The 26,815-nt window shown below is 40.5% G+C and overlaps 1 protein-coding gene across 3 annotated transcripts; it reads left to right on the forward strand.

The window, feature by feature from the left end:
* The first annotated feature begins 1,644 nt into the window (after positions 1-1,644).
* On the forward strand, positions 1,645-25,645 carry LOC142097154 (uncharacterized). 3 transcript variants are annotated; one of them, XM_075178768.1, is made up of 16 exons: positions 1,645-1,900; positions 4,250-4,321; positions 4,506-4,534; positions 5,097-5,165; positions 5,626-5,691; positions 6,204-6,299; positions 6,394-6,477; positions 8,316-8,595; positions 11,152-11,343; positions 12,967-12,995; positions 15,271-15,318; positions 16,972-17,043; positions 17,555-17,629; positions 20,537-20,626; positions 20,709-20,786; positions 21,518-25,645. In XM_075178768.1, exons 2-15 carry the CDS (start codon positions 4,294-4,296, stop codon positions 20,766-20,768), a joined length of 1,218 nt encoding a protein of 405 aa, XP_075034869.1. In that variant the 5' UTR covers positions 1,645-1,900; positions 4,250-4,293; the 3' UTR covers positions 20,769-20,786; positions 21,518-25,645. The 3 variants fall into 3 exon arrangements, with proteins under 3 accessions (XP_075034869.1, XP_075034870.1, XP_075034871.1); XM_075178769.1 differs by having other exon boundaries at positions 8,319-8,595; XM_075178770.1 differs by lacking the exon at positions 17,555-17,629.
* The last annotated feature ends 1,170 nt before the right edge of the window (positions 25,646-26,815 follow it).

Genomic DNA, 26,815 nt, shown 5'->3' on the forward strand with positions numbered 1-26,815 from the left:
CCTTGCTACATAGAACAGCACCCCAAGATGTATATAGATTTCTGGGGAATAGTGACACAATTATCTGTATACACTGCTCCTATCCCTACTGTGCGGTAAGAGTCACTATGGGAAAGGAAGAGTCTGGTGTGACAGGATGGACCGCCTATGCCACCCTGTCTGTTGCTGCTGGGAACCGGCTGGGTTTACTTTGCCACCGTTCCCTTTCATTGTCACAAGAGCGCCCTCTTGCCGCAGTAGGAGGGGCTTACAATGCTGCCGCCACTGGACTCCTTACCGGCATCCAGAACAGAGTTTCTTCTGGGTAACTGATGCTGTGGGTGTACCCCGTTACTGCTGCACCTGGATTGGTACTCCTGACCTCTTCCTATGGATCAGGGTTTCTGTGGATGAATCCCCCCTGGCCTATCACAATGGCCAGAGCTGCTGGATAGCGGGCAGAGCGGTGGTACTTGGTCCAAACCTCAGAACAGCCAGTAACTAATTAGAGTTGGGTCTAATCTGTAAGTCGCAAGAATCAGCACAGAGCAGTTTCCAAGCAGGTCTTTGAAGCAAGTGATGTTTATTTGCTCTTCACTGATTAAAGGTACCAGTGATCAGGTCAGAACAACTTTTAATACAAAACAAAGCCTTTTTTATACACATTTGGAGACTAGTCTTCATAGGAGGTAATCCATCCTCCTGTCCCTTTAACCAATCTGGGCTGATTCATGCAGCCTGCATGTGAATCTACCCAGAGAGGTTTAACACCTTTATCATTGCTGCTAGTGGCAGGGAGGAGTATATTTCCCCCCTGTCCACGAGCTGTCAGGGAGAGGAGCGCTCAGCCCACTCTCCTCCCCTGGTACCTCTCTTGTCTGGGGCAAGAGATTTATCTTTTAAATATCCCAGCCAAAGTTACTTCCAGGGACCCTGCTTCGGGGTCTGACTCTGCTCCCTGGCCGAAAATAATTCCAGAAGAGAGCATCCAGATCCCGGGGCAGCAGTCCCTGCTCTGTCGCTAGTTGAAGCTCTTTGAGCTCCAACTAGAGACTTAACTTGCTGGGACCCCAGGAGGTGCTGCACCTCCTGGACCTATTTGATTCCGGGAGGCTGGTTGTTAAGTCACTCCGGCAGCCACTGAAGCTGACTGGCAGAGGGTGAAGGGGATCCAGGGCCGCCTCTGCAGCCCCAGCACAGGGTAAGTACTTTCTTTTTATTTTAATTAACATTTTACTCGGCGCCTAGTGCCGGTGATTCAACCCCTCCGGCGCCAGGTATTATCCCACTGGCGCCAGAGTGCATTTCAAGATAGCCGGTATTCAGAACCCAGCCACATCTGGTTTGTAGGGTATTTGCAGCTTTGTCAGGAAATGATGAGGTCTGGGGCAGATGTAGCACAATGACCCAAATACAGGAGAGTCACTCTCTACAGACATCTCCGTCCATGTTATCTTGTTTGTGACACGGACACTCCCATGTAAGGAATTAGCTTTGAATGTCCTTTCATTTTCAATATGGCTGAACCTTTGTACACTGTCCTCAGCCACAGATTACTGGAGAGACAGCAAAGCAGAACCGGGACCATCGCATAGACAGAAAGAGGTTTTATATATATATATATATATATATATATATATATATATATATATATATATATATATATATATATAGGAATACATGCAGATAAAGGGGGAGAATCACATTTATGTAAGGACAAGTGGCAGATATATTAGTGAGAGAGTGAAAGTGAAAGTTGGAGAGAGAGAGACAGACGGGGAGATAAACAGCATAAAATAATTGAGAGACAGCGGGTTAGAAGGAGTGACAAGTGCAGCAGGCAATAAGTGACAGCTGGGTAGAAGACGAGAGAGATACAGACTTTTTCTTTTTGAAGAGGAGACTTTGGAAGACCTCCCAGGTACAGTGTATCAGTAATGTATAAATGTCGATGTTTATATTCTGTAACAATATATTGATAGAAATTCACTCATTTTTACTTGCACCTCCTCGGGGTACGAGTAATAATGAGCTCATTAATCCCTATCTTCAGCCATGATCAGGACCACAGGGACTGTTATTGAATTACTCTCTGCACATTATATGCAGTAATATAACTTCTGAGGCAACTTGCATCTAATTGACTCTCCCCCTGTGATGCTGACATTTGTAGTTACTCTCCTGGTATAACTACAAGATGTTACACTAAATGTGTATCAGTGTCTGTATGTAGTCTAATAACATCATAATCTGCTCATGTACGCAGTAAATGCATTTGGGATGCAGCGGACTGAGTATATACAGTCCTATATGGAGCAAGTTACAGCTTTCATGAAGTCATAGGAAACCTATATACAAAGTATTGCAGCAGTAGTTGTGAACAACTTCAGTGATATGTTTTATATAAATGCCAGCAACAATTAATTAATGCTTATATGTGTGTGTCTGTATTTCGGTGTGTGTGTGTATATACATGTGCTTATTTCTGTGTTTCTGTTTTGTTTAACTCTGCACAATTCTGCCTTCTCACACTCCTACAGTAGGTTTGTCTCAATAACTGAGCCGTTTGAGTCTCACATTCCTGCCCCTCCACCCCCCATCATCCTGTCACACTGTAACACTGTAACAGGAAGAGGTTTCAGACTTATAACTGCTGCTTTCTTCTGAATAAATGTTACCACTGTCTATTACTCCTCTCAGTACCTCAGCTGTCTGAGTGGGGTCTCCGGCTCATCCCTTCCACAACCTCCAATAAACATTAGTATAGGAGTAGTGTACATTATACGGTACAAGGATTGACACAATATTTAGGTAAATCAGCAAAGCAGAAACCACCAGTGTTGATTTTTCTACCATCATCATCATCATCTATTTATATAGCGCCACTAATTCCGCAGCGCTGTACAGAGAACTCATTCACATCAATCCCTGCCCCCTAATATAGACACACATTCACACACAGTCACAGACAGACAGAGAGAGAGACTAGGGTCAATTTTTGAAAGCAGCCAATTAACCTACAGTATGTTTTTGGAGTGTGGGAGGAAACCGGAGCACCCGGAGGAAACCCACGCGAACACAGGGAGAACATACAAACTCCTCACAGATAAGGCCATGGTTGGGAATCAAACTCATGACCCCATTGCTGTGAGGCAGAAGTGCTAACCACTAGGCCACATTGCTGCCACTTTGTGTTTCTACCAAAGAACATTCACAATTTTTTTTTTAAATGCCTAGTGGTTGATGCTCTTATCTTACATAACCTCTCTTACCCTCTTAACATTTGACCTACAATATTTGACATCATTTTTGCAAAATAAAGGAGCTTATTTTGGTATAAAAAAAAACTGTATGATGGAGGAGAAAACAGCAGGCGTTACGGGAAGGAAGGCCCAAACCGAATAACCGATTGCGGGTCAACTACCCTTTGGTTATCACACAACGTGGGTAACATTTTCACCCAGGCACATATACCATCCTTTTGCCTTCAACGGGGATCAATTATCCCGGACAATACATTACCCGCAGCCCTTCTGAGCTGAAATTAGCTCAACTACAAGCCAAACCACAAAGATGGTACTTGAACCGAAACTATAGCCGACTGAAGGGAAATGGATTCAGAATGCCCCAAACCAACGTACTGTGCGCCCACCAAGCATTGGCTGCTGACTGCATAGTGTTTTCCGACAATTAAAAACAACTATCCAGGACCTACAAAATTACGAAAGCAATACCAGATTAGGAACTGGCAGAAAAAAGAGTTGAAATCGGTAAAATATTCTTGGTGTCAAAGAACCATCCAGACCAGGGAGGTTGGGCGGGCAATATCCTGGATCCTGACTCCTGCTCCACCCATCACTTTTATTAACTAACCCTCGCCCTGTACGCCCATTGGTTATCACCAATGGGTGTTCCCCCATACCTGCCATACTAGATGTTACCGTTTAGCGAGGTTCGCTTTAGCTATGAACACAACCTGAGATTTTAATTTTCCTTGTGCTTAATTCAGCCCTTTGCTGTGTTCAACAACTACTGTATGTCTTAGTGTGATAGAAAACCACCAAATAGAAGAATAATTAAACAAATTATATAAAAACATTACTATATACAGATATGTAGGGAGGCGAAACTCTTAGAACCTCACATACATCGGGAAATGGTCTCTACAACTCTGCATCCTATTCTGAATACATTACTTTATTTAATATGTAATCACAAGTCTCACTGCCGCTCATATTATTGTCCTGTATTATTTATGGTGTTCCTGCAGATCAGCAGCTGATTATCTGAGTGATACCAAATCGCCATCAGAATATGGAGTTTCTAAGGAAGATCGTTAGAGGTACGATCCACACTCTTCTGTCTTGCTCTCACATATTTCCTTTTTTAGAAATATCCCTGTGATTCTGAAGCTTAAAGTAACAATTATAACTCCCACCCCAAAATTTCCTAATAGAAGAATGGTAGCGATGGAAAAGGATAGCCAAAAAAACAATTGGTGATTACCTTTTATATTTGTGTTACAGCAAAACTAGGCCCGGTTCCCGTTCCATATGTAAGTACCTGATTATTAATTTACGCACATTGAATGCTATGAGTGTGAAACAAGAGTTCGTCCATATTATTACAACAAAATCTTCAACACAAGAAATATATTTGAATTTACAGTTATGCAATCCTACCAGTTTTGTAAGATAATATTAGTTGTGATTTTCTTCACTCAGATCTAGAGGCAGCCAATACTTCTTTCATACCGGTCACAGAGTCCTCTGAAGTTATTTCACAGTGAGAGTTTGCTGGAGGGCTTTTACATTTCAAAGTGTTGTGTATGCGCTATTATATCTCCTGGGTAGTCTAAGATTTATGGTGGACAAATACGTATCAGTTCCTTTATAGCAGGATGATCTGTAATAATTATGAGACTATAGTCATTATGTGAAGTAGGAGTTACTGGAATATTGGTGTATTAGTTAAAGGGAAGTCCTGGATTATTAAACAGGTTAGAGAGAGAGAGAGGAGAGAGAGAGAGAGAGAGAGTCTGTGCATGTGAGAGAGAGAGTGAGAGAGAATGAGAGAGGTAGACAATATAATTAATACTTATGTTCTTAATACAACAGATATTCCTCATAGCGTTGATTCCATTGTGGATGTCTTTCTCAAGTAATGATACATCCTTGTTACTTTCTGTAAGTATTATATATAGAGTCTGGTCTGTAAATGCCAGCTATTGGGACAATAGACTTGTTACATACTCCACTATATGGGGAATATATACTTTAATCATATCATCAAGGGTAATTTGCACAACATAAAATTCAAAACCGCAGTGAAAATGCCAATTTGTCACATAATGGGCCAACTACTCCTGCACAATTTCCCTGGTTAAACAGGGAAGCACATGGATCTGTGGGGCAACAAGGTGGCATTGCAGGGGTACAGACATTTGCAGTAGCCAATGGGAGTGGTTGGGTAGATTGGGGGAGGAGATTAGATGCATGGGTGCGGTTATTTTTGCACCAGTATGAAAAATGAGCTTTTATGTTACTCGATGAGATTATTTAAATAAGATAAAAGAGTAAATATATATAGAGATATATAGCAGATACAATATGTTTAATAAAACATGGATCCTCTCTTCCATTGTAGATGGTTATAATAGCCACAATCGTTCTGAAGGGATCTCTGCTCTCATACTGGGTTCTGAACAAAGTTGTGAGTATTTCCCTAAACTGTGCTGGGTCTTAACTGGGAATTGAGCCCCATGAGTGTTCACCGGATGATCCCCCATTCTGCTTCTCCGAGTGAGGTGGTAAAACATGACAAACATCTCCTGTAGCTCTAGATACTGAAGTTATAGATAATAACAACAACTCTCATACCACAAACCACCAGCAATTTCTGTCACCCCAGTCTACTTATATTCTCCATCATGTCCTGGGTGAGTGGACTACAAGGTCAGTTTCAGATAAAACGGGTCCTGAGCAGATATCATGGTGGGTGTCCATTCACAGTGACTGCTGGACCAGCAGCTTAGTCCCATTCATCTACTGTACCTATCACATTGCACAAACTATCACATTGCACAAACTACACTGCCAGCTACTGTGTGCAGACTCCAGGAACACAAAACACCCCCTCATGCTCTTTCTATAGAGTCATGTTCCTACTCTCTCAGTATTAGGTGTAGTTAGAAATAATAACACACATTATTTTCTCTATCCCAGAAATATCCACTGCTGCAGATCATTTTGCTGTTTGGTGTGAATGTACTTCAAATAGTCGTATTCCATGGCAGCCTTGACTCATCTGTGATACCCATAGTAAGTAATGAACGTACCAGCCACAAGACTAAACCCTTCACGTGTATTATCCTGCCTGTAATGACTGTGTCCTCTCCTGTGTTTCATTCTAAAGATTTTTCTTGTTCCTCTATCAAATGTGACTGGTGTGCTCATCTTTATGTCCCATATAGACGATCTGGGTGAGGACAAGCACAACGTGAGTATCATCTCCAAAAATATGACATGTTACTGTCTTATAGATCAGTAATAATCATATCTGCTAGAGAGTATTTTAGGAAGATATAGGGACAATTATCCCCTCTCGCCCAATTCTCTACTCATTATCTACCCAGTATCAACACTTGCTGCAATCACGTGGGGGAAGAAAGGCTAATTACTGGGGAGCAGATTGGGTGGTGTAAAGAAGGAAGTGCATTTAAAAATGAAACAAAGTATCTAGGTCACAAATATGTTTTAGATGTGGTTTTGATTGCAGTAAAGCATCAATACAGCTGTGAGTCAATGTTGTGGGTCACACCTTCACAAACACATCAGTGAGTTCTTGCAGAGCCTGAAGAGTGGTGCAGCAATGTGCGTTTGTGGTTCTCCGAGGAAAGTGATAATAACTAAAGAATCATTAAATTATTTTAGCATTGGACAAGGTCCTATGTTCTACTCACACTGCTTGTTGATATAGTACATTCACATATGTATTTGTGATTTACATTATAGATACACGAAACAATGAAACAAAACAATAAAAGTAAGAGATAGTAGTTGTAGTAACAGTACCAGTAACACATAGAGCCTGGAGTCTAAAATACACTGACTTCATATCTCTTTGTATCAGTGTATGTCAGGTTCAAGGCTTTCTACTATCATCTTATAGCACTTTGTTTGATTCTGTATTACTAAGCTGCTCCACAGTGTGAATAGAACGTGGCAACTTGCCCAATCCCTAGAACTATTTATTACTATGTCTTCCTGAGGATCACACACTAAGGGGTCTATTTTGGGGACTTTGTTTTTTTCTCAAGTTAGTTATCATTTCTTATCACATTAATAAGAAAGTATATAATGTGTCTATTTATTAACATTATTCAGCAGCTTGGACAGGATCCTGTCCTGATGAATAGTTTTTAGCAAAGTGATCACAATTGCCATCACTTGACTTACAGATTCTTATGGCTGAACTTACGATGGTGAGAGCACAAAACTTACCGGGGAGGGATCAGAAGATCTTTCGATGGTGTTAGCTGTCAGGGTCAAGCTCCGAATTTCAGATCTTGATAAACAGGGCATACTGGCAGTCACCATAGACACCTACGGGGAATGTTGAGGCTAGGTCCTATAATCAAAAATAGCCTTGTACTAATTAATGTGGTAATCTCCCAAAAAATGTATCTTGCTCATATTTCAGATACTGACGCTTTAAGCATTCAGTGCACTAATGAGAATGGCCCAATCAGTGTATAGGACTCATTAATCAAACAATTATTATTCAGGATAAAAGTATCAATAGGCTCCTTGTACTGATATTTTTCTTTAATTCATGAGGAACAAAACGTTGCCTTGAGATTGCTTTTGTTCCCTTTCTAGACTCCATTGTTATTAGGGGGAACATGTATGAAGACTGGTGCAGAAACAAGTGCTGTAATCCATAGCAAGCAATACAATTCTGCCATTTTTGCAGTACAGTTTACAAAAAGAAAGTAACAGGTTGCCATGGCTACAGCACCTTTTATAGCACAATATACATGTCCGCCAATGTGTATATTGATTTATATATTTATGTTATTCTCTATTCAAACATTGATTCTTAGGGGTATATTTACTAAACTGCAGGTTTGAAAAAGTGTAGATGTTGCCTATAGCAACCAATCAGATTCTAACTGTCACTTATTCAGTACATTCTACAAAATAACAGCCAGAATCGGATTAGCTGCTATTGGCAAAATCTCCACTTTTTCAAACCCGCAGTTTAGTAAATATGCTCCTTAGTCTGTTGACCAGATATCTGGGTGATGATTAAAAATGTTGTTTTCTTTGCAATAGCAGCAACCACTCTATAAAAGAGGCCGAAGCACACAGGTTATCGTGATATTTTCCAGGAGTTCGGAGGACCAATATGAATGGCTATCGGCACTGCTGAGGGAAGTTGGGAAAGTCGTTCATTTTCCTATCACAAACAATAATTATCAGCAGTTCACACAACAGGTCTCTCAGTGCACGTTCGCCATATTGTATCATACAAAAAGGCACGGACGGGTCAACATCACCAATGTCACTGACTCCCTCTATGACGATGAGGTCGACTACATGTCCAAGACTCTCGGTAAGAAGAAATAATTAGTCCTATGTACATCTACTTAGCATTGGAGGAGTCTTACATTGAGGTGGGAGAGGGGGGAGACTGTAAGAAGAGATGGATGATAGGTTGGGGCTGTATGAAGAGGTGGGTGACAGGTGGGACTGTATGAAGATGTGGGTGAGAGTGAAGCTTAATGACTAAGTAAATGAGAGATTGGGCTGAACGGAGAGATGGATGAGAGGGTTGGGCATGAAAGGTGGGCGAGAGGGTGAGGCTTGATGAAGAAGTGGGTGAGAGGGTGGAGCTGCATTCCTGTAAAATAAAAATAAGCAGCCTACTGTTGTAGGAATAGCAATCATAACAAACCTGGCTGGCAAGGTCTTCTGGGACTTGTGATCCCATAAATTAGTTAAAGTGACCTGTAAATATGGAAGTTTTCACACTTATTAAATATCCCAATTTTTTAGTATTTATGAAGAGATCAGAGAACATGACACACACCTACTGTACATATTTACAGCAGTTTGTATGTTGTATATGTGTAACATGTAATGTATTTACATTACACCCTGTTCTGGGCTTGCAAAATATTTTCTACACCGCACCTCCTTCTCTTATACTTTACTGGTAATTAAACAAAATCTGTCAATGTAGCCAACTGGTAACATATTGGTAAAATACTTTATTTTAATCCAGTGCAATAGCAACAATGACACCGCTAATGAGGTCCTGTGCTGAGGACCATAACCCCAGGCAGTAAATCATATGTGTATATTTCCTAATGAGACGTTAGAAAGTGCTTAATTCTCTACATTTCATATTATTATTATTATTATTATTATTATTATTATTATTATTTATTTATTAAACAGGCATCATTTTAATTATACTTTTCATTTAACTATATTTAACTAATTTTCATATTAGGGGATATTTTTGTGCATAGCTCTTATACTGGGATTAGTGATGAGTGAATCTTTTATAACTGTGCTGCAGAATATTAACCTCATACAGAATATGAAATTTCACGCGTTTTGCCAGCAGACTTTGGCCTTAAGTACTCTCAGTACAATCCCACCGCACCACACAGCTAAATGAATTGACCATCGCCATCACAGCCACAAAATGCAACTTTTGAAATAAAGCATGAAACAGTGAAGCAAAAACTCATTGCAAAGAATGTATCGCTGGAACTATGCACATCTGTGAAACCGACTATTCTGTCTTGAATTTCAATTCACAAAAAATTTCACTGCAACTTCACTCATCTATAATTGGGTTAGTTATGCACTAAATGGAGAATCTTTTCAGGTATAACAAGTTGGCACAGGCATCAGAGAAAAGTGCACCAATGTGGCCTTGTCGCAGTGGCCATATTTCTTGGTAGAAATTAATAAACAGAGAGCCCCCAAGAGATGGTGACATATCACAGCTTTTCATAATACTGTAGTGTTTGCTTATAGCCAGGATCCTTATTATTTTGTAATAGACAGGTGGAACATGATTCAGATAGTTTTGTGCTCAGATTGATATAAATCTGTCATAGAACAAGTAAGAGAGGTTAAAGGAACATAATCTTCGTTCGTCTGGTGAGTCACTTGTTGTCTGCTGCACATCATATTTTCTGGAGTATCTCACCTACAGATACTTTAATAAACTGGACACCTGCTCAAAAGCAATGAGCTCCCAAAGCCTTTACCCTTCAGTAATGCCCACAATGTGCAAAAGTAGATTTATTTTATAGTGGATCTTCAGGCATCAACCAAAATGTTTTTCCATTCCAGAAACTCATAGCTCTTCATTTTGTTGGTTATGATTATTAAGATTATTAGTTTAGTAATCATTTAAGAGATCTGCAGATTATTACGCTGACCCAGTTACTTTTTAGGAGAAAAACAATTATTTCATACAATGACTCCATTTGTTTTATTGAATAACCCACATTAGATTTAATAGGAGTGATTACTTCACTAAATCCTGTTCCTCTTTACTCTTCTCCTATCAGCTCTGTGTCCCTGACCCACACTGCCAGGTAGTGGAAGAACCAGCAATAATTAGATACCTAGAGCTGGACTGTGGTAGAAAAGAGAGACCTGGAATTAGTCATTGTTGATTTTAGAAGATAGAAGGTGGGAATAGTAGTGGGGAGGACATCACCCCTACTTACTTATCTTGTTGATATATTTGTGGGAGGCACAATTGTAATTCTTGGTTCAGGAAGCACCTGAACCAAAGCTGAACTGGGACAAAGTAATCGAGTTATAACGTGTTTTTATTCTGAAATACCTTCTATTCATGTTTTAGAGTCAGATGGCAAAAGACAGGGTAAATAAGGTTATTACAATATGAGATATATGAACTCCAGGATGTCTTAAATACATATTAAAAGTGAGGGCCCTGTTAGAAAAGTTGACATTGAAGAGTGAATGTTACCAGAGAACTTCAGTCCACAAAGATTTTCAAGGACCACAAGTATAACCACTGAATGATAGGGAATCACAAAATAAAGATGCAATTATTCACATAGAAGATATTACTCCATCTATTGTTGAGTCATAAGGCTTTTTTTTCTCCAAACAGGAAAGAATAATGTCATAGTTGTGGCTGATGATCTGGATGACAGCAGCTCAACGACAAAGAACAACATCCTGAAGAACCAGAAGTCTATCCAGGACCTGACACGAGACCTCTTTCTCTTCACCACACAAGAAAAAACTAACAAACAATTGATAAGGGATAAAATACAGCCTATAATTGCTATACATTACCAAGGTACAGTATGTCTGCACACAGTATAAAGAGGTGGCTGGGTTAGGGCACATGTAGAACTGTTCAAGGGTTCTCACTTTACCATTATAGAATGAGAAGGAGGATGTGGCACACCTTACAAGGTGGTAATTTATGAAGCACACTGTAAGAGCACCACAAAACGCATTGGTTACTGATGTGGTCCAGGATGGTCTGCCCAACACAAATCAAGGTGTATTCCTATTTCCCACACATCGGAAGACACATCCCCAATCAAATCATTTGTCTGCTATTCTTCTACAATACAGCTTAGTTTAATCTCACTTATGACTTTTGAGGAGTAGAAATGGCCATGTGTTCCTCAGAACTGTAAGGCTCTCTCATATAAAATGCCCCCTCATTGCCTCTTTATCTTATTTCAGTAAACTAAACTAAAGGAAATCCTGTTTCTAAACTGCCAGGAATGTTCTTCTTCCTCTCCACAAACACTGACATCTTGCTTCATAATCCTATATGCACGGCGGGTCCAAAGCTAGTATTATACTGCAGAGCAATTTGTTGTGCCTCGTAAATGACCTAGTGTTCTGTCCGGTAGTTGTGCACAAGAAGCAGCTTTATGAGCATTAATGGATGCATTGAAATGTAAAGAGTTTATTAACAAAATTGTATTGCTAAAATTAGATTACCAAGATTAGAGTACAGAAACCAGGGTACAGAGATTAGGGAATAGAGATTAGGGTACAGAGATTAGGGTACAGAGACTAGGGAATAGAGATTAGGGTACAGAGATTAGGGTACAGAGACTAGGGAATAGAGATTAGGGTACAGAGATTAGGGTACAGAGATTATATTACCAATATTAGATAACCATTCTGTGGCTGTTTTAAATTAGTAGCAACAGCAGAAAATAGAATAGTCAACTGTTCATTTCAGTTTATAACATTTATTCCTCCTTTTTACATTATTATTGCCACCTATACTCCAATAAATAATAATATGATTTGTAATTTGTTTTAAAACATCAGGGGGCAAAAGTATGAAGCTCCGGGTTCTTCAACACCTGCGAGTTCGGCGTCTTCAGCGCTTAAATTTAAAGCGGCGCTGCCTTGTAAAGGGAAACTACCCTTTACAAGGCAGCGCCGCTTTAAATTTAAGCGCTGAAGACGTCAAACTCGTGGGTGTTGAAGAACCCAGAGCTTCATACATTTACCCCCTGTTTTCCCCCAGAGCCCTATTCACGAGAGAGAGAGAGAGAGAAAGAACGAGTCACTATTTGCTTGAACAAAAAAATTGCAGTTGTTTCTAACCTACCTACCTTTGATCTGGAGGTTTCATCTGACTTGTTTTGATACTATTTTAAAATAACATCAGTAGTCTGAGTCCTCTAATGGGCTTATTTAGTTTTAATTGTAAATTGCGCTCCCGGTCACACTGTTTCCCTCTGTGTAAGTGGCGTCTGCTTCAGTCCAATCATTCTGCAGAGTGATTTGGAGCATGTTCAGCTTCAGGTCATGACGGCTTTATAGATCATATAGATTATAGATGTTGGATTACAAATAACTCACCTTATATTACTTGAAATAAATATTCTCAGATGATGAAGTTATTGGTGTAATAATGAAAACACATTTTATTTTCTCCCTTCAGGGTCATCTGATCAATTTCTAGCTCTTCTAGTGAGTATAACTTTATTTATAAATTAATAAGAAAATGGGTGGTCTGGAATATAAAGCGTTGTAGATGCTGAAGACAAGTTACATAAACAGTTGTTGTACTCTGCAATAACTGTTTGTATAGTTACCCAATTAAAGCTGCAATCCCACAAACTCATTTTTTCTTGTTTTTTTTAAACTCTAAAAATAATCATAACCTGCAAATTCTGTGTGAAGACGGATATGGCTGCGCCTGCAATATTTGCGTTTCAGCACTCATGCTTGTTTGTGAGGAGAGGGTCACCTAGTCTTTGAGTTGAGCTCTCCCTCCATGTACATGATGACAGAGGAAAGGGGGGAAAGCGATTGTTCTGTGAACGAGCATGCTGAGTAGAGGAACACTACAAAGTCTCTCTGTCACTACATCATATGCTATGTGACTGTGGTTGCCATGGTAATCGCGTGATGCTTAGCAATCCATAAATCCTATTGGCAGCTTAATAAAAAAAAAATACAAATAGTTTTCACATGGGAAAACATCTTTAATTGCAAGTTGAGCTCCCATATTTTTTCTGCTTATATATAGTCTATGAAACTAAATGGGAAGGAGAACTTATCGGGAAGTCTCTCTGCAATTTGTTATATTTATATTATGGTGCATTTGTTTATGTTGTAGCAATGTAATTATGCCTGATGTAATGTAGGAAGAGATACGGAAAGGATTGCAATGAACTGGATAGGATGTTAAAATTGAACACAAAGTGGAGGCGGACATTTTTTTGGCTGAAACGGTATTCATGAGGACGCACCCGATCCATTGGATTGGAAGCAGTGACCTCACTGAGCCAGCGCAGGACTAACGTTCACAAGGCTCTGTTTCCTCGTGCATTTATAGGCTGTATTCTCATGAATACAACTAACCACAATGTAAGATGTTATAGAACTGTATTAGCTTGTTCACGACCACCCGCAACTCCGCAGATACTAAGTCTGGTAGTGGTGCTGTCACTGTTACTGGTAGAGATACATTAACCCCATGTATTTTATATACACTACTGTGCACAATCAGAATTTAGACACATTACTGGTATGAAGTAATCCATTATATCTCTGTCCCTTGATCTGATTATTTTTTGCTACATTGGAAATAATTTGGTAAAAATTACACATAATCGAGACTAATGTCAACATGATGGGTCTGATTCATATTCGTACGGAACTTTTTGTCAAAATAAAGAGCATAGAACATAATTTCGCCTGTTTTCAAGTTTATGCGGATCTTGAGATCCATTTCTATGTTAATCTAGATATAAGTACGTTCTGCCTTAATGTTAATTGCTGTATATAGATAGAGATTGTAGGATACATATGGTGCATATGTGCAAAGTAAAGTCACATTAAAACACAGACTAATAAAAATATATGTTAGCAAATAAATGGACAACTCATAATACTATAATCATTAATACAAATATGTGTTTTACATTACATAAATTAGGATGTTAGTCATACTGTACACACAATGCGTTTCTATAGTAATCTCTTACTTGCACATGTTCTGTGTTATCTTGCGGCACACATATCTGTAATTTATAAGACAAAGACGATGTCGTAACAGTCATCACTATCAGTCTGTATTTACATCTGCCCTGAAACTGGTGCAAATGAGACAGCTAAAAAAAACGTACTTACAAGATGCCCAGAGCTTAAATCCCCAGAATCCATATTGGAGTGCCCTCTGCACGCCCTTGGCACACCCTTATTATACATTGTGCCCACCCCTTCCAACCCCATCCCACCCCTCAAGTCGTAGGCAGCTGAAAGTCTCATTTGCATCTGGATATGATTTGCCTGCAATTGCGATCTTTCACATAAGTCCTGTTCTGGCGCATGTGCAGAGCGAATTCACAGAAGATACAGCAGGCAAATAGACTTATATCTGAATATGAATCAGGCCCGATGTGTTTAAAAATGCAACGGCAAAATCAAACAGATGCTGATACTGCTGTATACTGGTGACGTTACTGGAAGGTGTCTTCATAGCAAAAATACAGAAAAAGTAACGAATAAACAAAATGTCCACCTGCCCGAGGTCTAAGTTTGCCATATCATGTGACATAAGGACAGGTCTTTAACTATAAACAAAAGGTTCAGAAGAGCACAATGAGGGCTTAGTATAAATCTCTAATCTCTTGTAAATACCTTCCAGGAAAATGTCCTTCTGTATTTCTTCTATCATGTATCATCTCAATGTCGGCATGTTATGGTCTAATGTATCTAATTATCTTCCTTTCAATAGGTTTTGGGCCTAGTACCTTGGATTTATTTTGCCTTGACTGTTTGCAACGTGAGTAAATATTGTGGTTAGGGATAGAACGGAACTTGGCTCCAAGCTGAAGTGGTGGGGACAGTTACATAATAAATGTATGGGACATACACATCATATTGGGAGATATTACAACCAGGCCCCAGCCCTGGAAGATGGAGAAATATATAAACATCTGTAGGGTAATTCCTCACAACATACCCTGCACAGTGTTTTCTAGAACCTTCTTTTATTCCTCTATTGCGCACAATATATGGATACGCATTCTATCATCATCATCATCTTCATTTATTTATATATATAGCGCCAGCAAATTCCGTAGCGGTTTACAATTGGGAACAAACAGTAATAAGACAATACTGGGTAATACAGACAGACAGAGAGGTAAGAGAACCCTGCTCACAAGCTTACAATCTATGGAACAATGGGAGTTAGAAACACAAGGGCATGTGCTACATCATATTGCACATTGGTCCAGCTAGAATGCAAAGGTAAAAGTAGTTAGTGGGCTGTGTGTGTAGCAATGTTGGTCAGAGGGTTGTTGTCTTGTGTTAGCTGTGTAGAGGGTGGTAACAGGGGAGATTAAGATGGTGTTTGAGGAATATCATAAGCTTGTCTGAAGAGGTGGGTTTTCAGAGAACACTTGAAGGTTTGGAGACTAGGGGAAAGTCTTAGGGCTAGATTTACTAAGCTGCGGGTTTGAAAAAGTGGGGATGTTGCCTATAGCAACCAATCAGATTCTAGCTTTCATTTATTTAGTACCTTCTACAAAATGATAGCTAGAATCTGATTGGTTGCTATAGGCAACATCCCCACTTTTTCAAACCTGCAGCTTAGTAAATCTAGCCCTTAGTGGTCAAGGGAGGGAATTCCACAAAGTGGGTGCAGCCTGAAAAAAGTCCTGTAACCGAGAGTGGGAGGATGTGATGAGAGGGGAAGAGAGACGCAGATCTTGTGCAGAACGGAGGTTTTGAATAGGGAGATTTTTGAGACAAGTGAGGAAATGTATGTCGGTGCAATTTTGTTGACGGCCTTGTATGTTAGTAGAAGAATTTTATATTGGATTCGTTGAAATACAGGCAACCAATGTAGAGACTGACAGAGTGGCTTAGCAAAGGAATAACGGTTTGCAAGGAAAATCAATCTAGCTGCTGCGTGCAAAATAGATTGTAGGGGTTCAAGTCAGACTTTGGGAAGATCAGTAAGGAGGGAATTGCAATAGTCGATGCGGGAGATGATGAGTGCATGAATTAAGGTTTTTGCGGTGTTGTGTCAGATATGTGCGTATTCTGGAAATGTTCTTTAGATGTATGTAACATGATTTAGATAAGGAATTGATGTGGGGAATAAATGATAGTTGTGAGTCAAGGATAACACCTAGGCAGCGAGCTTGTGGGGTGGGATTTATGGTCATGCACGGACTTACAAACAGAAACGCACTGTATAAATACACACAAATATAGACATATATATGACGTGTGCTCAGAGGGACACACGTTATAAATGCACACAGTACACATACATACACGTCACACAACAACACAGAAGGTCACGGATTAACAATGCACACGGCACACCAACACACAGGGATCACAAGATGGATGACTCCTCTGTAGTCTGCATTACAATGTAATAAATGTAATTAATAAATCTCCCCTCCCTCTTTTTGTGCAGGTGAGTTATCTGATCACAACAAACGTGAATGGATCGTTCCTTCTCTACTCTGCCCTGTTTTCCCTAAATTCTGTGAGTATTATAATTACATACTCAGAATTATGTGGGGGTGGGTGCTGGGTGTGAATGTGCCCCAGTTTTGGATGAGAAATACCTAGACCTCGCTCAAATCAAGCCCCCGCTAACATATTTTATGCACCTGTTCACCCTCATTGTATTGTGTGCGGAATAATAAAGCCCACACAGCAAATCCTTCACTCCCAGTGTTTAGTGTGTTCCCCATATCAGTATTTCATAGTAAACAGCTCACTCCATAGTTACCTATCTTATTTACAAGGTCCGACCAGCACAACTGAGTTCTGAGTTTGCATGTTGAGAACCCAAGCCCTCGGCCACCACCCTCCTCACCCTAAGGGCATCACAGCAGGGGGCACCCTCCTCACCCTAAGGGCATCACAGCAGGTGGTGCAATAATTCTCGGATATATAGTGTAACATAATGGACTGCGCTGATCTGTAACACGTTTTGAGGGAACCCATTTTCTTTATCTTTCTTTTACGCTTGGTCTAATTTTGACTCTCAGACCGGCTCTCTCCTCCCATCTGCGTACCCCATACATCGGCCGAGATCCCAACCCCACTTACGGGGCAAAAATAAGGTAGGTTGTCGCCTAAATTTAACAAGTATACAGTTCGTACAGAGCAGAAAGGCAACAGTAGGAGAATATAATGATTTGTACTGGAAGATCTGCTGATGAAATACTCTGTGTAGTATCAGGTAATAAAAAGTATTTTACTGGCAACTAGTGAATCAGTAACCAGTATTCCTAGAAATGTAGTAATAGTACAACTGTAAGTCACAAAGGTCCGTCCTCACTGACACAGAGAAGTAAAGCATTGCAATGATTAAATGGATACTAATAAAATGTGTAATGTGAATCATGGATGTTTTTCTAACAAATGAAACATACTCTAACCATATTTTGCCCTTTGTATTGGTTTAATTCAAATATTGAGTGACAACTGTATAATAATATATTATTATTACCTATGTTATGTGATGTTATTACTAAGTGTGCTGGCACAGATAACTGATCAGTAGACTGACATTCTCTTAGTCTCTGTCCCACAACTCCTTTGTCTCCAGCCACAGCCCTCCTCTTGATTAACATTATTCATCAGCTCTTCTCACAGTACAATGGTTTTCGGCCTGGTGGTATGGATTGGTTTGGTGTAATTGGGGGTGGGATATTTCGTCATTGAGGGCTCGGTTAGTGCCTGGAGTTTGAAACTATGAGACAGAGTTGTGCCAAATACAATGCTCTCGTTAATTAACCTTTTAACATTTTACTGATTTTAAGGTTCACTAAACTCAAAATACAATGGGGCTTATATAAAGATCTACTGATAACATGGGCAAATATATATAGAGAGGTATCTAATCAGGCTTATAGTCTCCACTGGCCCCTCCTAGGGAATTGGGCCATTCCCAGAAAGACAACACCACATAGGTGAGCTCAATAGTGGAGCGATTGGAGAACGCTAGAGAAGGAAATAGACTGATTGATATTTTGATTGACAAATTAATTTACAAAAAACAAATTGCATTTACAAATGCCAGGAATAAGTTGAGCAGATAGTTTAACAATGTTGCCCAAGCCATGCTGGTCGGGCTAACAATCCTTCCCATACTTTTAAAGAGGAAATCAGGATAAGATAAGACCAGCCCTGGATCTGCCCAAGCTTCACCCTGATCCTTCCAAACATGCCCACTTTCTAGCGGCTATAATCATAATCTTGCAGATCCAGGAATAGAGGTCTTCCCTTTATCAGCTGCCTTTCCCGTAAGCTAGCCACTCTCATAGGTACTCAGAAGACCCCAGGGGGTAAATGTATCAATCTGCGGGTTCTTCAACACCCGCGTGTTCAGCCTCTTCCGTGATCAAATTTCAAGCGGCGCTGCATTGTAAAGGGTTAACTTCCCTTTACAATGCAGCGCCGCTTGAAATTTAATCGCGGAAGAGGCTGAACACGCGGGTGTTGAAGAACCCGCAGATTGATACATTTACCCCCAGGTCTTAAACTCTAACGTAGTTTAAGTTTATGAGTAATACCACAGCAAGGAAATAGAAGGCAATGACAGGATGGTATCGGGTAGTCAGAAGCGGGCAGAGGTCAAGGGTCCGTAGCAGGCAGAGTAGTCAGGGGCAGGTCAAACAGGTCAGAGCTGGCAGCGAAAAGGATATACGGAAAACAAGGAAAAGGTCAGGGCTATCAGACAACGAGCAGGGTCCGGGAACTTTAGCCAATGGTCACAACAGAGGTCAATCAGGAGAGCAACAAAGTTTCATAGGTAACATTGGAGCAGGTTAGCTATGCATAGCATACTCGCTATAACCGGCAGGGAGGCTAAGCCCTACCTGCCTTAAATAGTAATAATGGCCAATGAGCCGAGCTCCAGATACGCTAATATTAAGCTACAGCTAAGCATGACCTAAGGATCCCAAATGCACACATGCCCGGCTGCCAAACTTGCCGGATCGCTGAGCATCTCGCTGTTGACATGGTGACGGCTGGGATTAGAGAGTGGGAGTAACGTCTCGGCTGTTGCCATAGCATCTGGGATTCAAGCTGAAGAAGCGAGCCGTGGGTCTCGCGGCTCGTTACACTTTCCACCCAATCATCCGCTTTGGGGATAAAGTTCCACCCACTTCAAACTAAGCTCTGCCCCTTTTAAGATCCTTGAACTGAGACAGTTGGGAGGTGTGGGCTGTCCATGATCTGTGTCCCTGCTACACATTTTGGGGTAGCCCCCTTCAACAGCCAATGTGATTACTTCATAAATGTGTTCATTCAGATAAAGTATAAAAGTGGGGGGGTTTGTTTCCTACGCACAGCATACTTCCGGTCATTAATTGCATTGAAGTACTCTACAGCCATCCTCATTGCTGCCTTATATGGAAAACAGCTGATAACAGAGACTAACAGCTGCTAAGCAAATGCAAGTAGAATGTTATGCATCTCATGGTCTGCTAAAGTATGGAAGGTTTACATATATATTTGTAATTGTTATTAGCAAATAATTTATACAAGCCAAATTGTAGTTTGGTTTTACGTTTCTTTTTAAATAATTTCTGGCATAAATGGAGCAGCAAATAATGGGTGTTTCTTCATCATCATCACTAGCTATTTATATAGCGCCACAATTCCGCAGCGCTGTACAGAGAACTCATTCACATCAGTCCCTGCTCCATTGGGGCTTATGGCTCAATTCCCTAACACACACACACACACACACACACGTACGTTTTTGGAGTGTGGGAGGAAACCCACACAAACAGGTGGAGAACATACAAGCACCACACAGGTAAGGCCATGGTCGGGAATCTAACTCATGACCCCAGTGCTGTGAGGCAGAAGTGCTGACCACTGAGCCACCATGCTGCCCATATTCCTTTACTCACTGTTGTTTTTTTCTCACCCTGTAATCTAGAATAAATCACATTGGGGATGTTTGTATGCTACATTCTAAGCACTACTATAAACTAAGGATAATTTCTCTTCAGGACGTCTACAGATTTGGTTTTGCCGTTGTCCTTGTACTGACGGTGGCTGAATTGTTTATGGTGTTTTGGATATCTTCAGTCATTAACATGGTAAGTGTGAGGATAGTCCCACAGTACTGTTATACATGACCTTATGTTTCCAAAATAACTGTCTGCTCCTCCGTATATTCAGGTATTACTCATCATGCAGTCAGTCGCCACTGCCTACGCTGCTGTTGTGCAGGTTGTATAGTAACCAAGGATCTCTGATGTAAGTAAATCTGAAATATACATAATGAGTCTCCTTCTAGGTGTCCAGATATCAGTAACTGCATTGACTGAACTACATACACATTCCTCATATTCTTATTATCTCAATCCCTAAAACTTCCCCTACGGAACACCAGCAACATCTTCACCAACCTGACACAGGTATAAGTTCCTTTTATAATCAGGATCTCTACGGCCCCCCAAAAACTTCTGCCAATACTAGAACAATTAAGTAGATATCTACTAATCTGACACAAGTCTGAATTATACACATTCTTTTTATACCCAGCAATTCAAAGAATTACAGAACGTACAGAACAGAGAAGTAGGGTCAGCAGTTTGCAGCAGATTTTCTCTAGAATATTGTGTTTGTGTGTTAACAAGTAAACTGCAACCAGGTGTTAGTCAGATTTTACCATAAAATGTAATAAATGTTAATAAATGTTACATTGTTGTTTCATATCCGTGGAGCAGTATAAACACCTTACAGTCTGCACTGACTGTAAAATAAATGAGTCCGTGACAACATTACATAGCTCATAACTGTTGTTGTATAAACGCCGTCATTCATGGTTGACCTGTTCCCTAATGTAAGTCACCTTAGTTTGCCTCAAGGTAGGTACCAAAGGATTACATTTTGTGCCAAAGAGATCTAATCATTTATTTTGACATCAGACATTTTAAGTGGTGGTTTGAACAGTAAATATGACCATTTTCTTTTTTCTTCTCCAGACAGCTCCATAATAACCATCATCATCATCATCATCATCGTTAATTTATACAGTCACCAATTCCGCAGCGCTGTACAGAGAATATTTGTCACTCACATCAGTCCCTGCCCCATTGGAGCTTACAGTCTAAATTCTCACACACACACACACACACACACACACACACACAGACTAGGGTCAATTTGATAACAGCCAATTAACCTACCAGTATGTTTTTGGAGTGCCTCCTGTAAATTTTATAAAGCCTGTCTGTATTTACCTAGATCCCAAAGTTCTCCACCTGTGTCAACCTCAATTTTCTGAATACCTGGATGACTGATGCAGCCCAACCTCAGAGATGTAATTGGCTTTTTCCTCTGCACTTATCTCCTGATATCCTGCAACCATTCCTCTTCTTCATCATTCATCTCATGATATCCTGTGATCATTCCTCTTCTTCATTATTCATCTCCTGATCTCCTGCAACCATTCCTCTTCCTCATCATTCATCTCCTGATATCCTGTGATCATTCCTCTTCCTCATCATTCATCTCCTGATATCCTGTGATCATTCCTCTTCTTCATCATTCATCTCCTGATCTCCTGCAACCATTCCTCTTCCTCATCATTCATCTCATGATATCCTGTGATCATTCCTCTTCCTCATCATTCATCTCCTGATATTATGTGCTCATTCCTCTTCTTCATCATTCATCTCATGATCTCCTGCAACCATTCCTCTTCCTCATCATTCATCTCATGATATCCTGTGATCATTCCTCTTCCTCATCATTCATCTCCTGATATTATGTGCTCATTCCTCTTCTTCATCATTCATCTCATGATATCCTGTGATCATTCCTCTTCCTCAATATTCATCTCCCGATATCCTGCAACCATTCATCTTCCTCATCATTCATCTCCTGATATCCTGTGATCATTCCTCTTCTTCATAATTCATCTCCTGATCTCCTGCAATCATTCCTCTTCCTCATCATTCATCTCCTGATATCCTGTGATCATTCCTCTTCTTCATCATTCATCTCCTGATCTCCTGCAAACCATTCCTCTTTATTAGCATTCATCTACTGATATCCTGTGATCGTTCCTCTTCCTCATAATTCATCTCCTGATATCCTGCAACCATTCCTCTTCCTCATCATTCATCTCCTGATTTCCTGCAATCATTCCTCTTCCTCATCATTCATCGCCTGATATCCTGCAATCATTCCTCTTCCTCATCATTCAACTCCTGATATCCTGTGATCATTCCTCTTCTTCATCATTCATCTCCTGATCTCCTGCGATCATTCCTCTTTATTTGCATTCATCTCCTGATATCCTGTGATCAGTGTCGGACTGGGGCATGAAGGGCCCACCGGGGGACTGCAACGCTAGGGGCCCACCAGTGGGGGTGTGGCCAGCCATCATAGAGGCGGGACCAGACACTAGAGGGGGAGTGGTCAGCTCACGAAGGGCAGCTAGTACCATAGTGTAGTATATAAAGAATGCAGTGTGTATATAGAGTACACAGTCTTGACCTGCCCCTTAGATTGGGTAGAACAGTCACCAAAAATTGGGATTGTTCCAGTAAACCAGGCTTGGCTAACCTGTGGCACGCCAGGTGTTGTGAAACTACAAGCCCCAGCATGCTTTGCCAATATATAGCAGCTTATTGCTGGAAGGGTATGCTGGAACTTGTAGTTTCACACCACTTGGAGTGCCACAGGTTAGCTAAGCTTGCACTAGACTCAGAACATTTGACAGACTGTCCTACCTGTTGTTGTCACTTTTACCACCTGTGGCTTCTGGTTTCTTTAGTTGCGGCTTGTCTGGATCCTGGAATGTTGAGGGTCCTATTTGGAAAAAATAATGGATACATTTAGAAAACACCAACCATCCCATCTATTAAATCAACAGCACCCACATTTAATAAATAGGCCCCTCTCCAGCCCCAACATTAAAGTAATAGTACTCACATTTGCTAAATAGATCTATTTCCCTCCAACCGACCCCAACATTAAATTAATACTATTCCCATTTAATAAATAAACAAACCTATTACCCTCCCTCCAAACAGCCCCAGCAAGAAATTAATAGCATTTACGTTTAATAAATCCATTTCCCACATTAAATATTAATATTCACATTTAATAGATAGCCCTCCTCCCCACACTCAGCCCTACATTCAATTATAGACCCAAACCACCCGAGCATTAAATAAAGGTCCCATCACCCCCTCCCTATAGTGTTCTCTGTACAGCCCCCCTCCCTATAGTTTAGCAAAGGCAGCCCCCTCTAATTATAGTTTAGCATAGGCAGCCCCCCCTCACTATAGTTTAGTATAGATAGGCAGCCCCCCTATGCCACATAGTAGTGCCCCAAAACAATATTATGCCACACAGTAGTGCCCCAAACAATGTTACTCCACACAGTAGTGCTCCAAACAATGTTATGCCACACAGTAGTACCCGAAATTCAAATATGCTACGTAATACTGTCCCCAATTCATATTATGCCCACAATAGTGTCCCCAATTCAAAGTATACCCTCAATAGTGCCCCCCAATTCACATATGCCATGGAATAGTGCTCTCTCAATTTGCGCACACACTAATATATATATATATATATATATATATATTCTCTGCAGTAAGCCTCTGCTTACCCAGTAGCTAGAGAACAGATGGAGAATATATATATAAGATAATTCTGTGTCAAGTGAAAGTCCTTGAATTTGGAGGAAATTAAAAGACATATCCAATAATATTAAATAAAAATAAGAAAATCTACTTACCCATATTTTGATTGATGCAGCCTCTGCTCCTTAGTCCTTCAGCGGCGGCGGGAGCATAAGACAGTCAGCTGACAGGAGGAGGAGGGGGCAGGTCACATGATCGCAGCTGCGATCGCAATTGAAAGATGACTGCAGCCAGTCATCTGCAGCAGCAGGGACCCCGACCACCAGGTGAGCTGACCCCCCCCTTGATCCACAATGTGGCTGCCGGCTGGATGACAGGATACGTATGTTCAGCAGCCATTCATTAATTTCTGGTTTAAGTTAAATATTCTACGAGTATTCCCTTTATTATTCTGCTCACGCTCAGACAGTTTGTGTGTGACACACTTACTGACAAGAAGTCTGATGTGCGTAGGGAGAACTGTTCCCTGTGGTCAAACCTTATCTGGAAATATCTGACAAGAATCCCTGAACCTGGTCTCCCAGCAGGCACACGCTCCTCTGTCTAACACGCTGGCAGGATCTGGGCACACGTACTGCGTGTAACACGGGTGATATCAGGATGGTGATTGGGGAACTCTCCACACCAGGCCGGCAGTGAGAATGATTACAAAGGTTTATATCAATCGGATGAGATGAACTCTGTACACACAGCAGCAGAGACGCCGGGGAGGGCAGCAGGGATACCGAACATGTGAGCTGAATGGGCTCCGCCCACTTCTAGAAGGGTGTGTGGCCGTAAGGCAGAGGGGCCTACCGGTGATTTTTCCAGTAGTCCTGTGGGCCAGTCCGACACTGCCTGTGATCATTCCTCTTCCTCATCATTCATCTCCTGATATCCTGCAACCATTCCTCCTGATATTTGTTTGAGGTTATTCCTTTCTTGAGCTATTATCAGTCTATTAAGGGAATAGCTTAAAAATTTATACATTGATTTGATATTCTTGTAACATGATTCATGATGGTGTTACCCAATAAAATGTCTATTTTACAATATTGCATGAATTTGTCACATGAATATGTACTTTGGAGGATCCAGGTTCAGCTGGCTGGATACTAACGGGTTCTGTCTGAAAAAGTAAATGAAAAGTATAACTTGTCTTCTAAAGTCACAACTTGACTAGTAAAATTGTGAGAACTTTAACTGGATCTAATCTCGTCAACAATTGCTCACTTCATTCTGCCATAATTTTGCCAGTAAATTAATAAACTGCTTGTTAGCAGCAACATATGCTACAGAAGACCTTCCATATGTCATCTTCTCCTGTTACTTATATGTCCCAGTTTTCCTTGGACAGTCCCTATTTTACTAGACAGAACAGACTGCAGGATATGCACATGCATACGTTCAATATAAAGTGTCATTACAATGCATGAAAAGCAAATTATAAAATAAATAACCAACCAATAATACTGTAGTCATTGATATAAAAAAAAGTGCTTTTTTTTTTTTTTTAAATTACATTAAATGCATAAATCAGGATGTTCTTATTGCATACTGTACATACAATGCATTTTTATAACTTTCCTTACTTGCATACACGTTCCGTGTTATCTAGTGGCACGCATAAAGGTAGTTTTCAAAACAAAGACTATGCTGTAACAGTCATCACTGTCAGACAGCACTTACAGCTGCCCTTTAGCTGGTGTAAATGATACGGCTTTAAAACACGTACTTAAGAGAAACCCAGAGATTGAAACGGCCGCACCTGCGTTGGTACGCCCTCTGCACGCCCTCTGCACACCCTCGGCACGCCCTCTGCACATCCTCCCTGTACATTGCTTATACTCATCCGCCCTTTCCCTGTTCCATGCTTCAAGCTGTAGACAGTAGTAAGTGTCATTTGCGTTCAGACATGAATTGCATATAATTGCGCTCGTTGACGTAAAGTCTGTTTTGGAGGATGTGCAGATTTATCTCACACAAGATACAGAACGCAAAAGGGACTTATGTCCGAAGAAGAATCAGGCCCAAAATGAATTATGGGGTGGACGTTATGGCCTGAACAACCATCAGAACAAACAGGTATCTTGGTTTTTCATTTCAGAATTATCAGTCCTATTTGTAGATCCCTATTTATGCAACTGTGAAAAAAATAGATTATAGTAAAACATTTAGTGTATCAGCAAATGTATTAGGCTCTTAGTACATGCAGAAAAAAGTGTGATCAGTACAGTGGTTAGCACTGCGGCCTCACAACGTTAGAGTCATACGTTGGATTCCAAACAAGGCCCTATCCGTATGAAGTGTGTATGTTCTTACCGTGTTTGCGTGGGCTTCCTCAGGAGTCTCTATAACCACTTACTACAGTGTTATCAATATCCTGTATGTTGCAGCTCTGTACAGGAATAACTGTAGTACATCCTAACATGTGTCACTGGGTGATAAATCTGAGAGATAACAGTAACAGTACAGATATTATATATTATGGGTAACATAAAAAATCTAATAATAATACAGTGTTAAACAATACTTTATAATTAACTTTTATTTATAAAGTGACAACATATTACACAACACTGTACATTAATGAGATCATGCTACAAATAAATGCCAGGCAACAGAATGTAAAGATATCTG

Source organism: Mixophyes fleayi, chromosome 7 (genome assembly GCF_038048845.1).
Source record: "Mixophyes fleayi isolate aMixFle1 chromosome 7, aMixFle1.hap1, whole genome shotgun sequence".
Taxonomy (NCBI): domain Eukaryota; kingdom Metazoa; phylum Chordata; class Amphibia; order Anura; family Limnodynastidae; genus Mixophyes; species Mixophyes fleayi.

Bases quoted from the DNA above. Each gene is read 5' to 3' on its own strand.
- LOC142097154 (XM_075178768.1), top strand. From the start codon at position 4,294: ATGGAGTTTCTAAGGAAGATCGTTAGAG. The intron at 6,478-8,315 runs GTGAGTATCATC...TCTTTGCAATAG, and splicing joins TGGGTGAGGACAAGCACAAC to CAGCAACCACTCTATAAAAG. The intron at 11,344-12,966 runs GTACAGTATGTC...TTCTCCCTTCAG, and splicing joins AATTGCTATACATTACCAAG to GGTCATCTGATCAATTTCTA.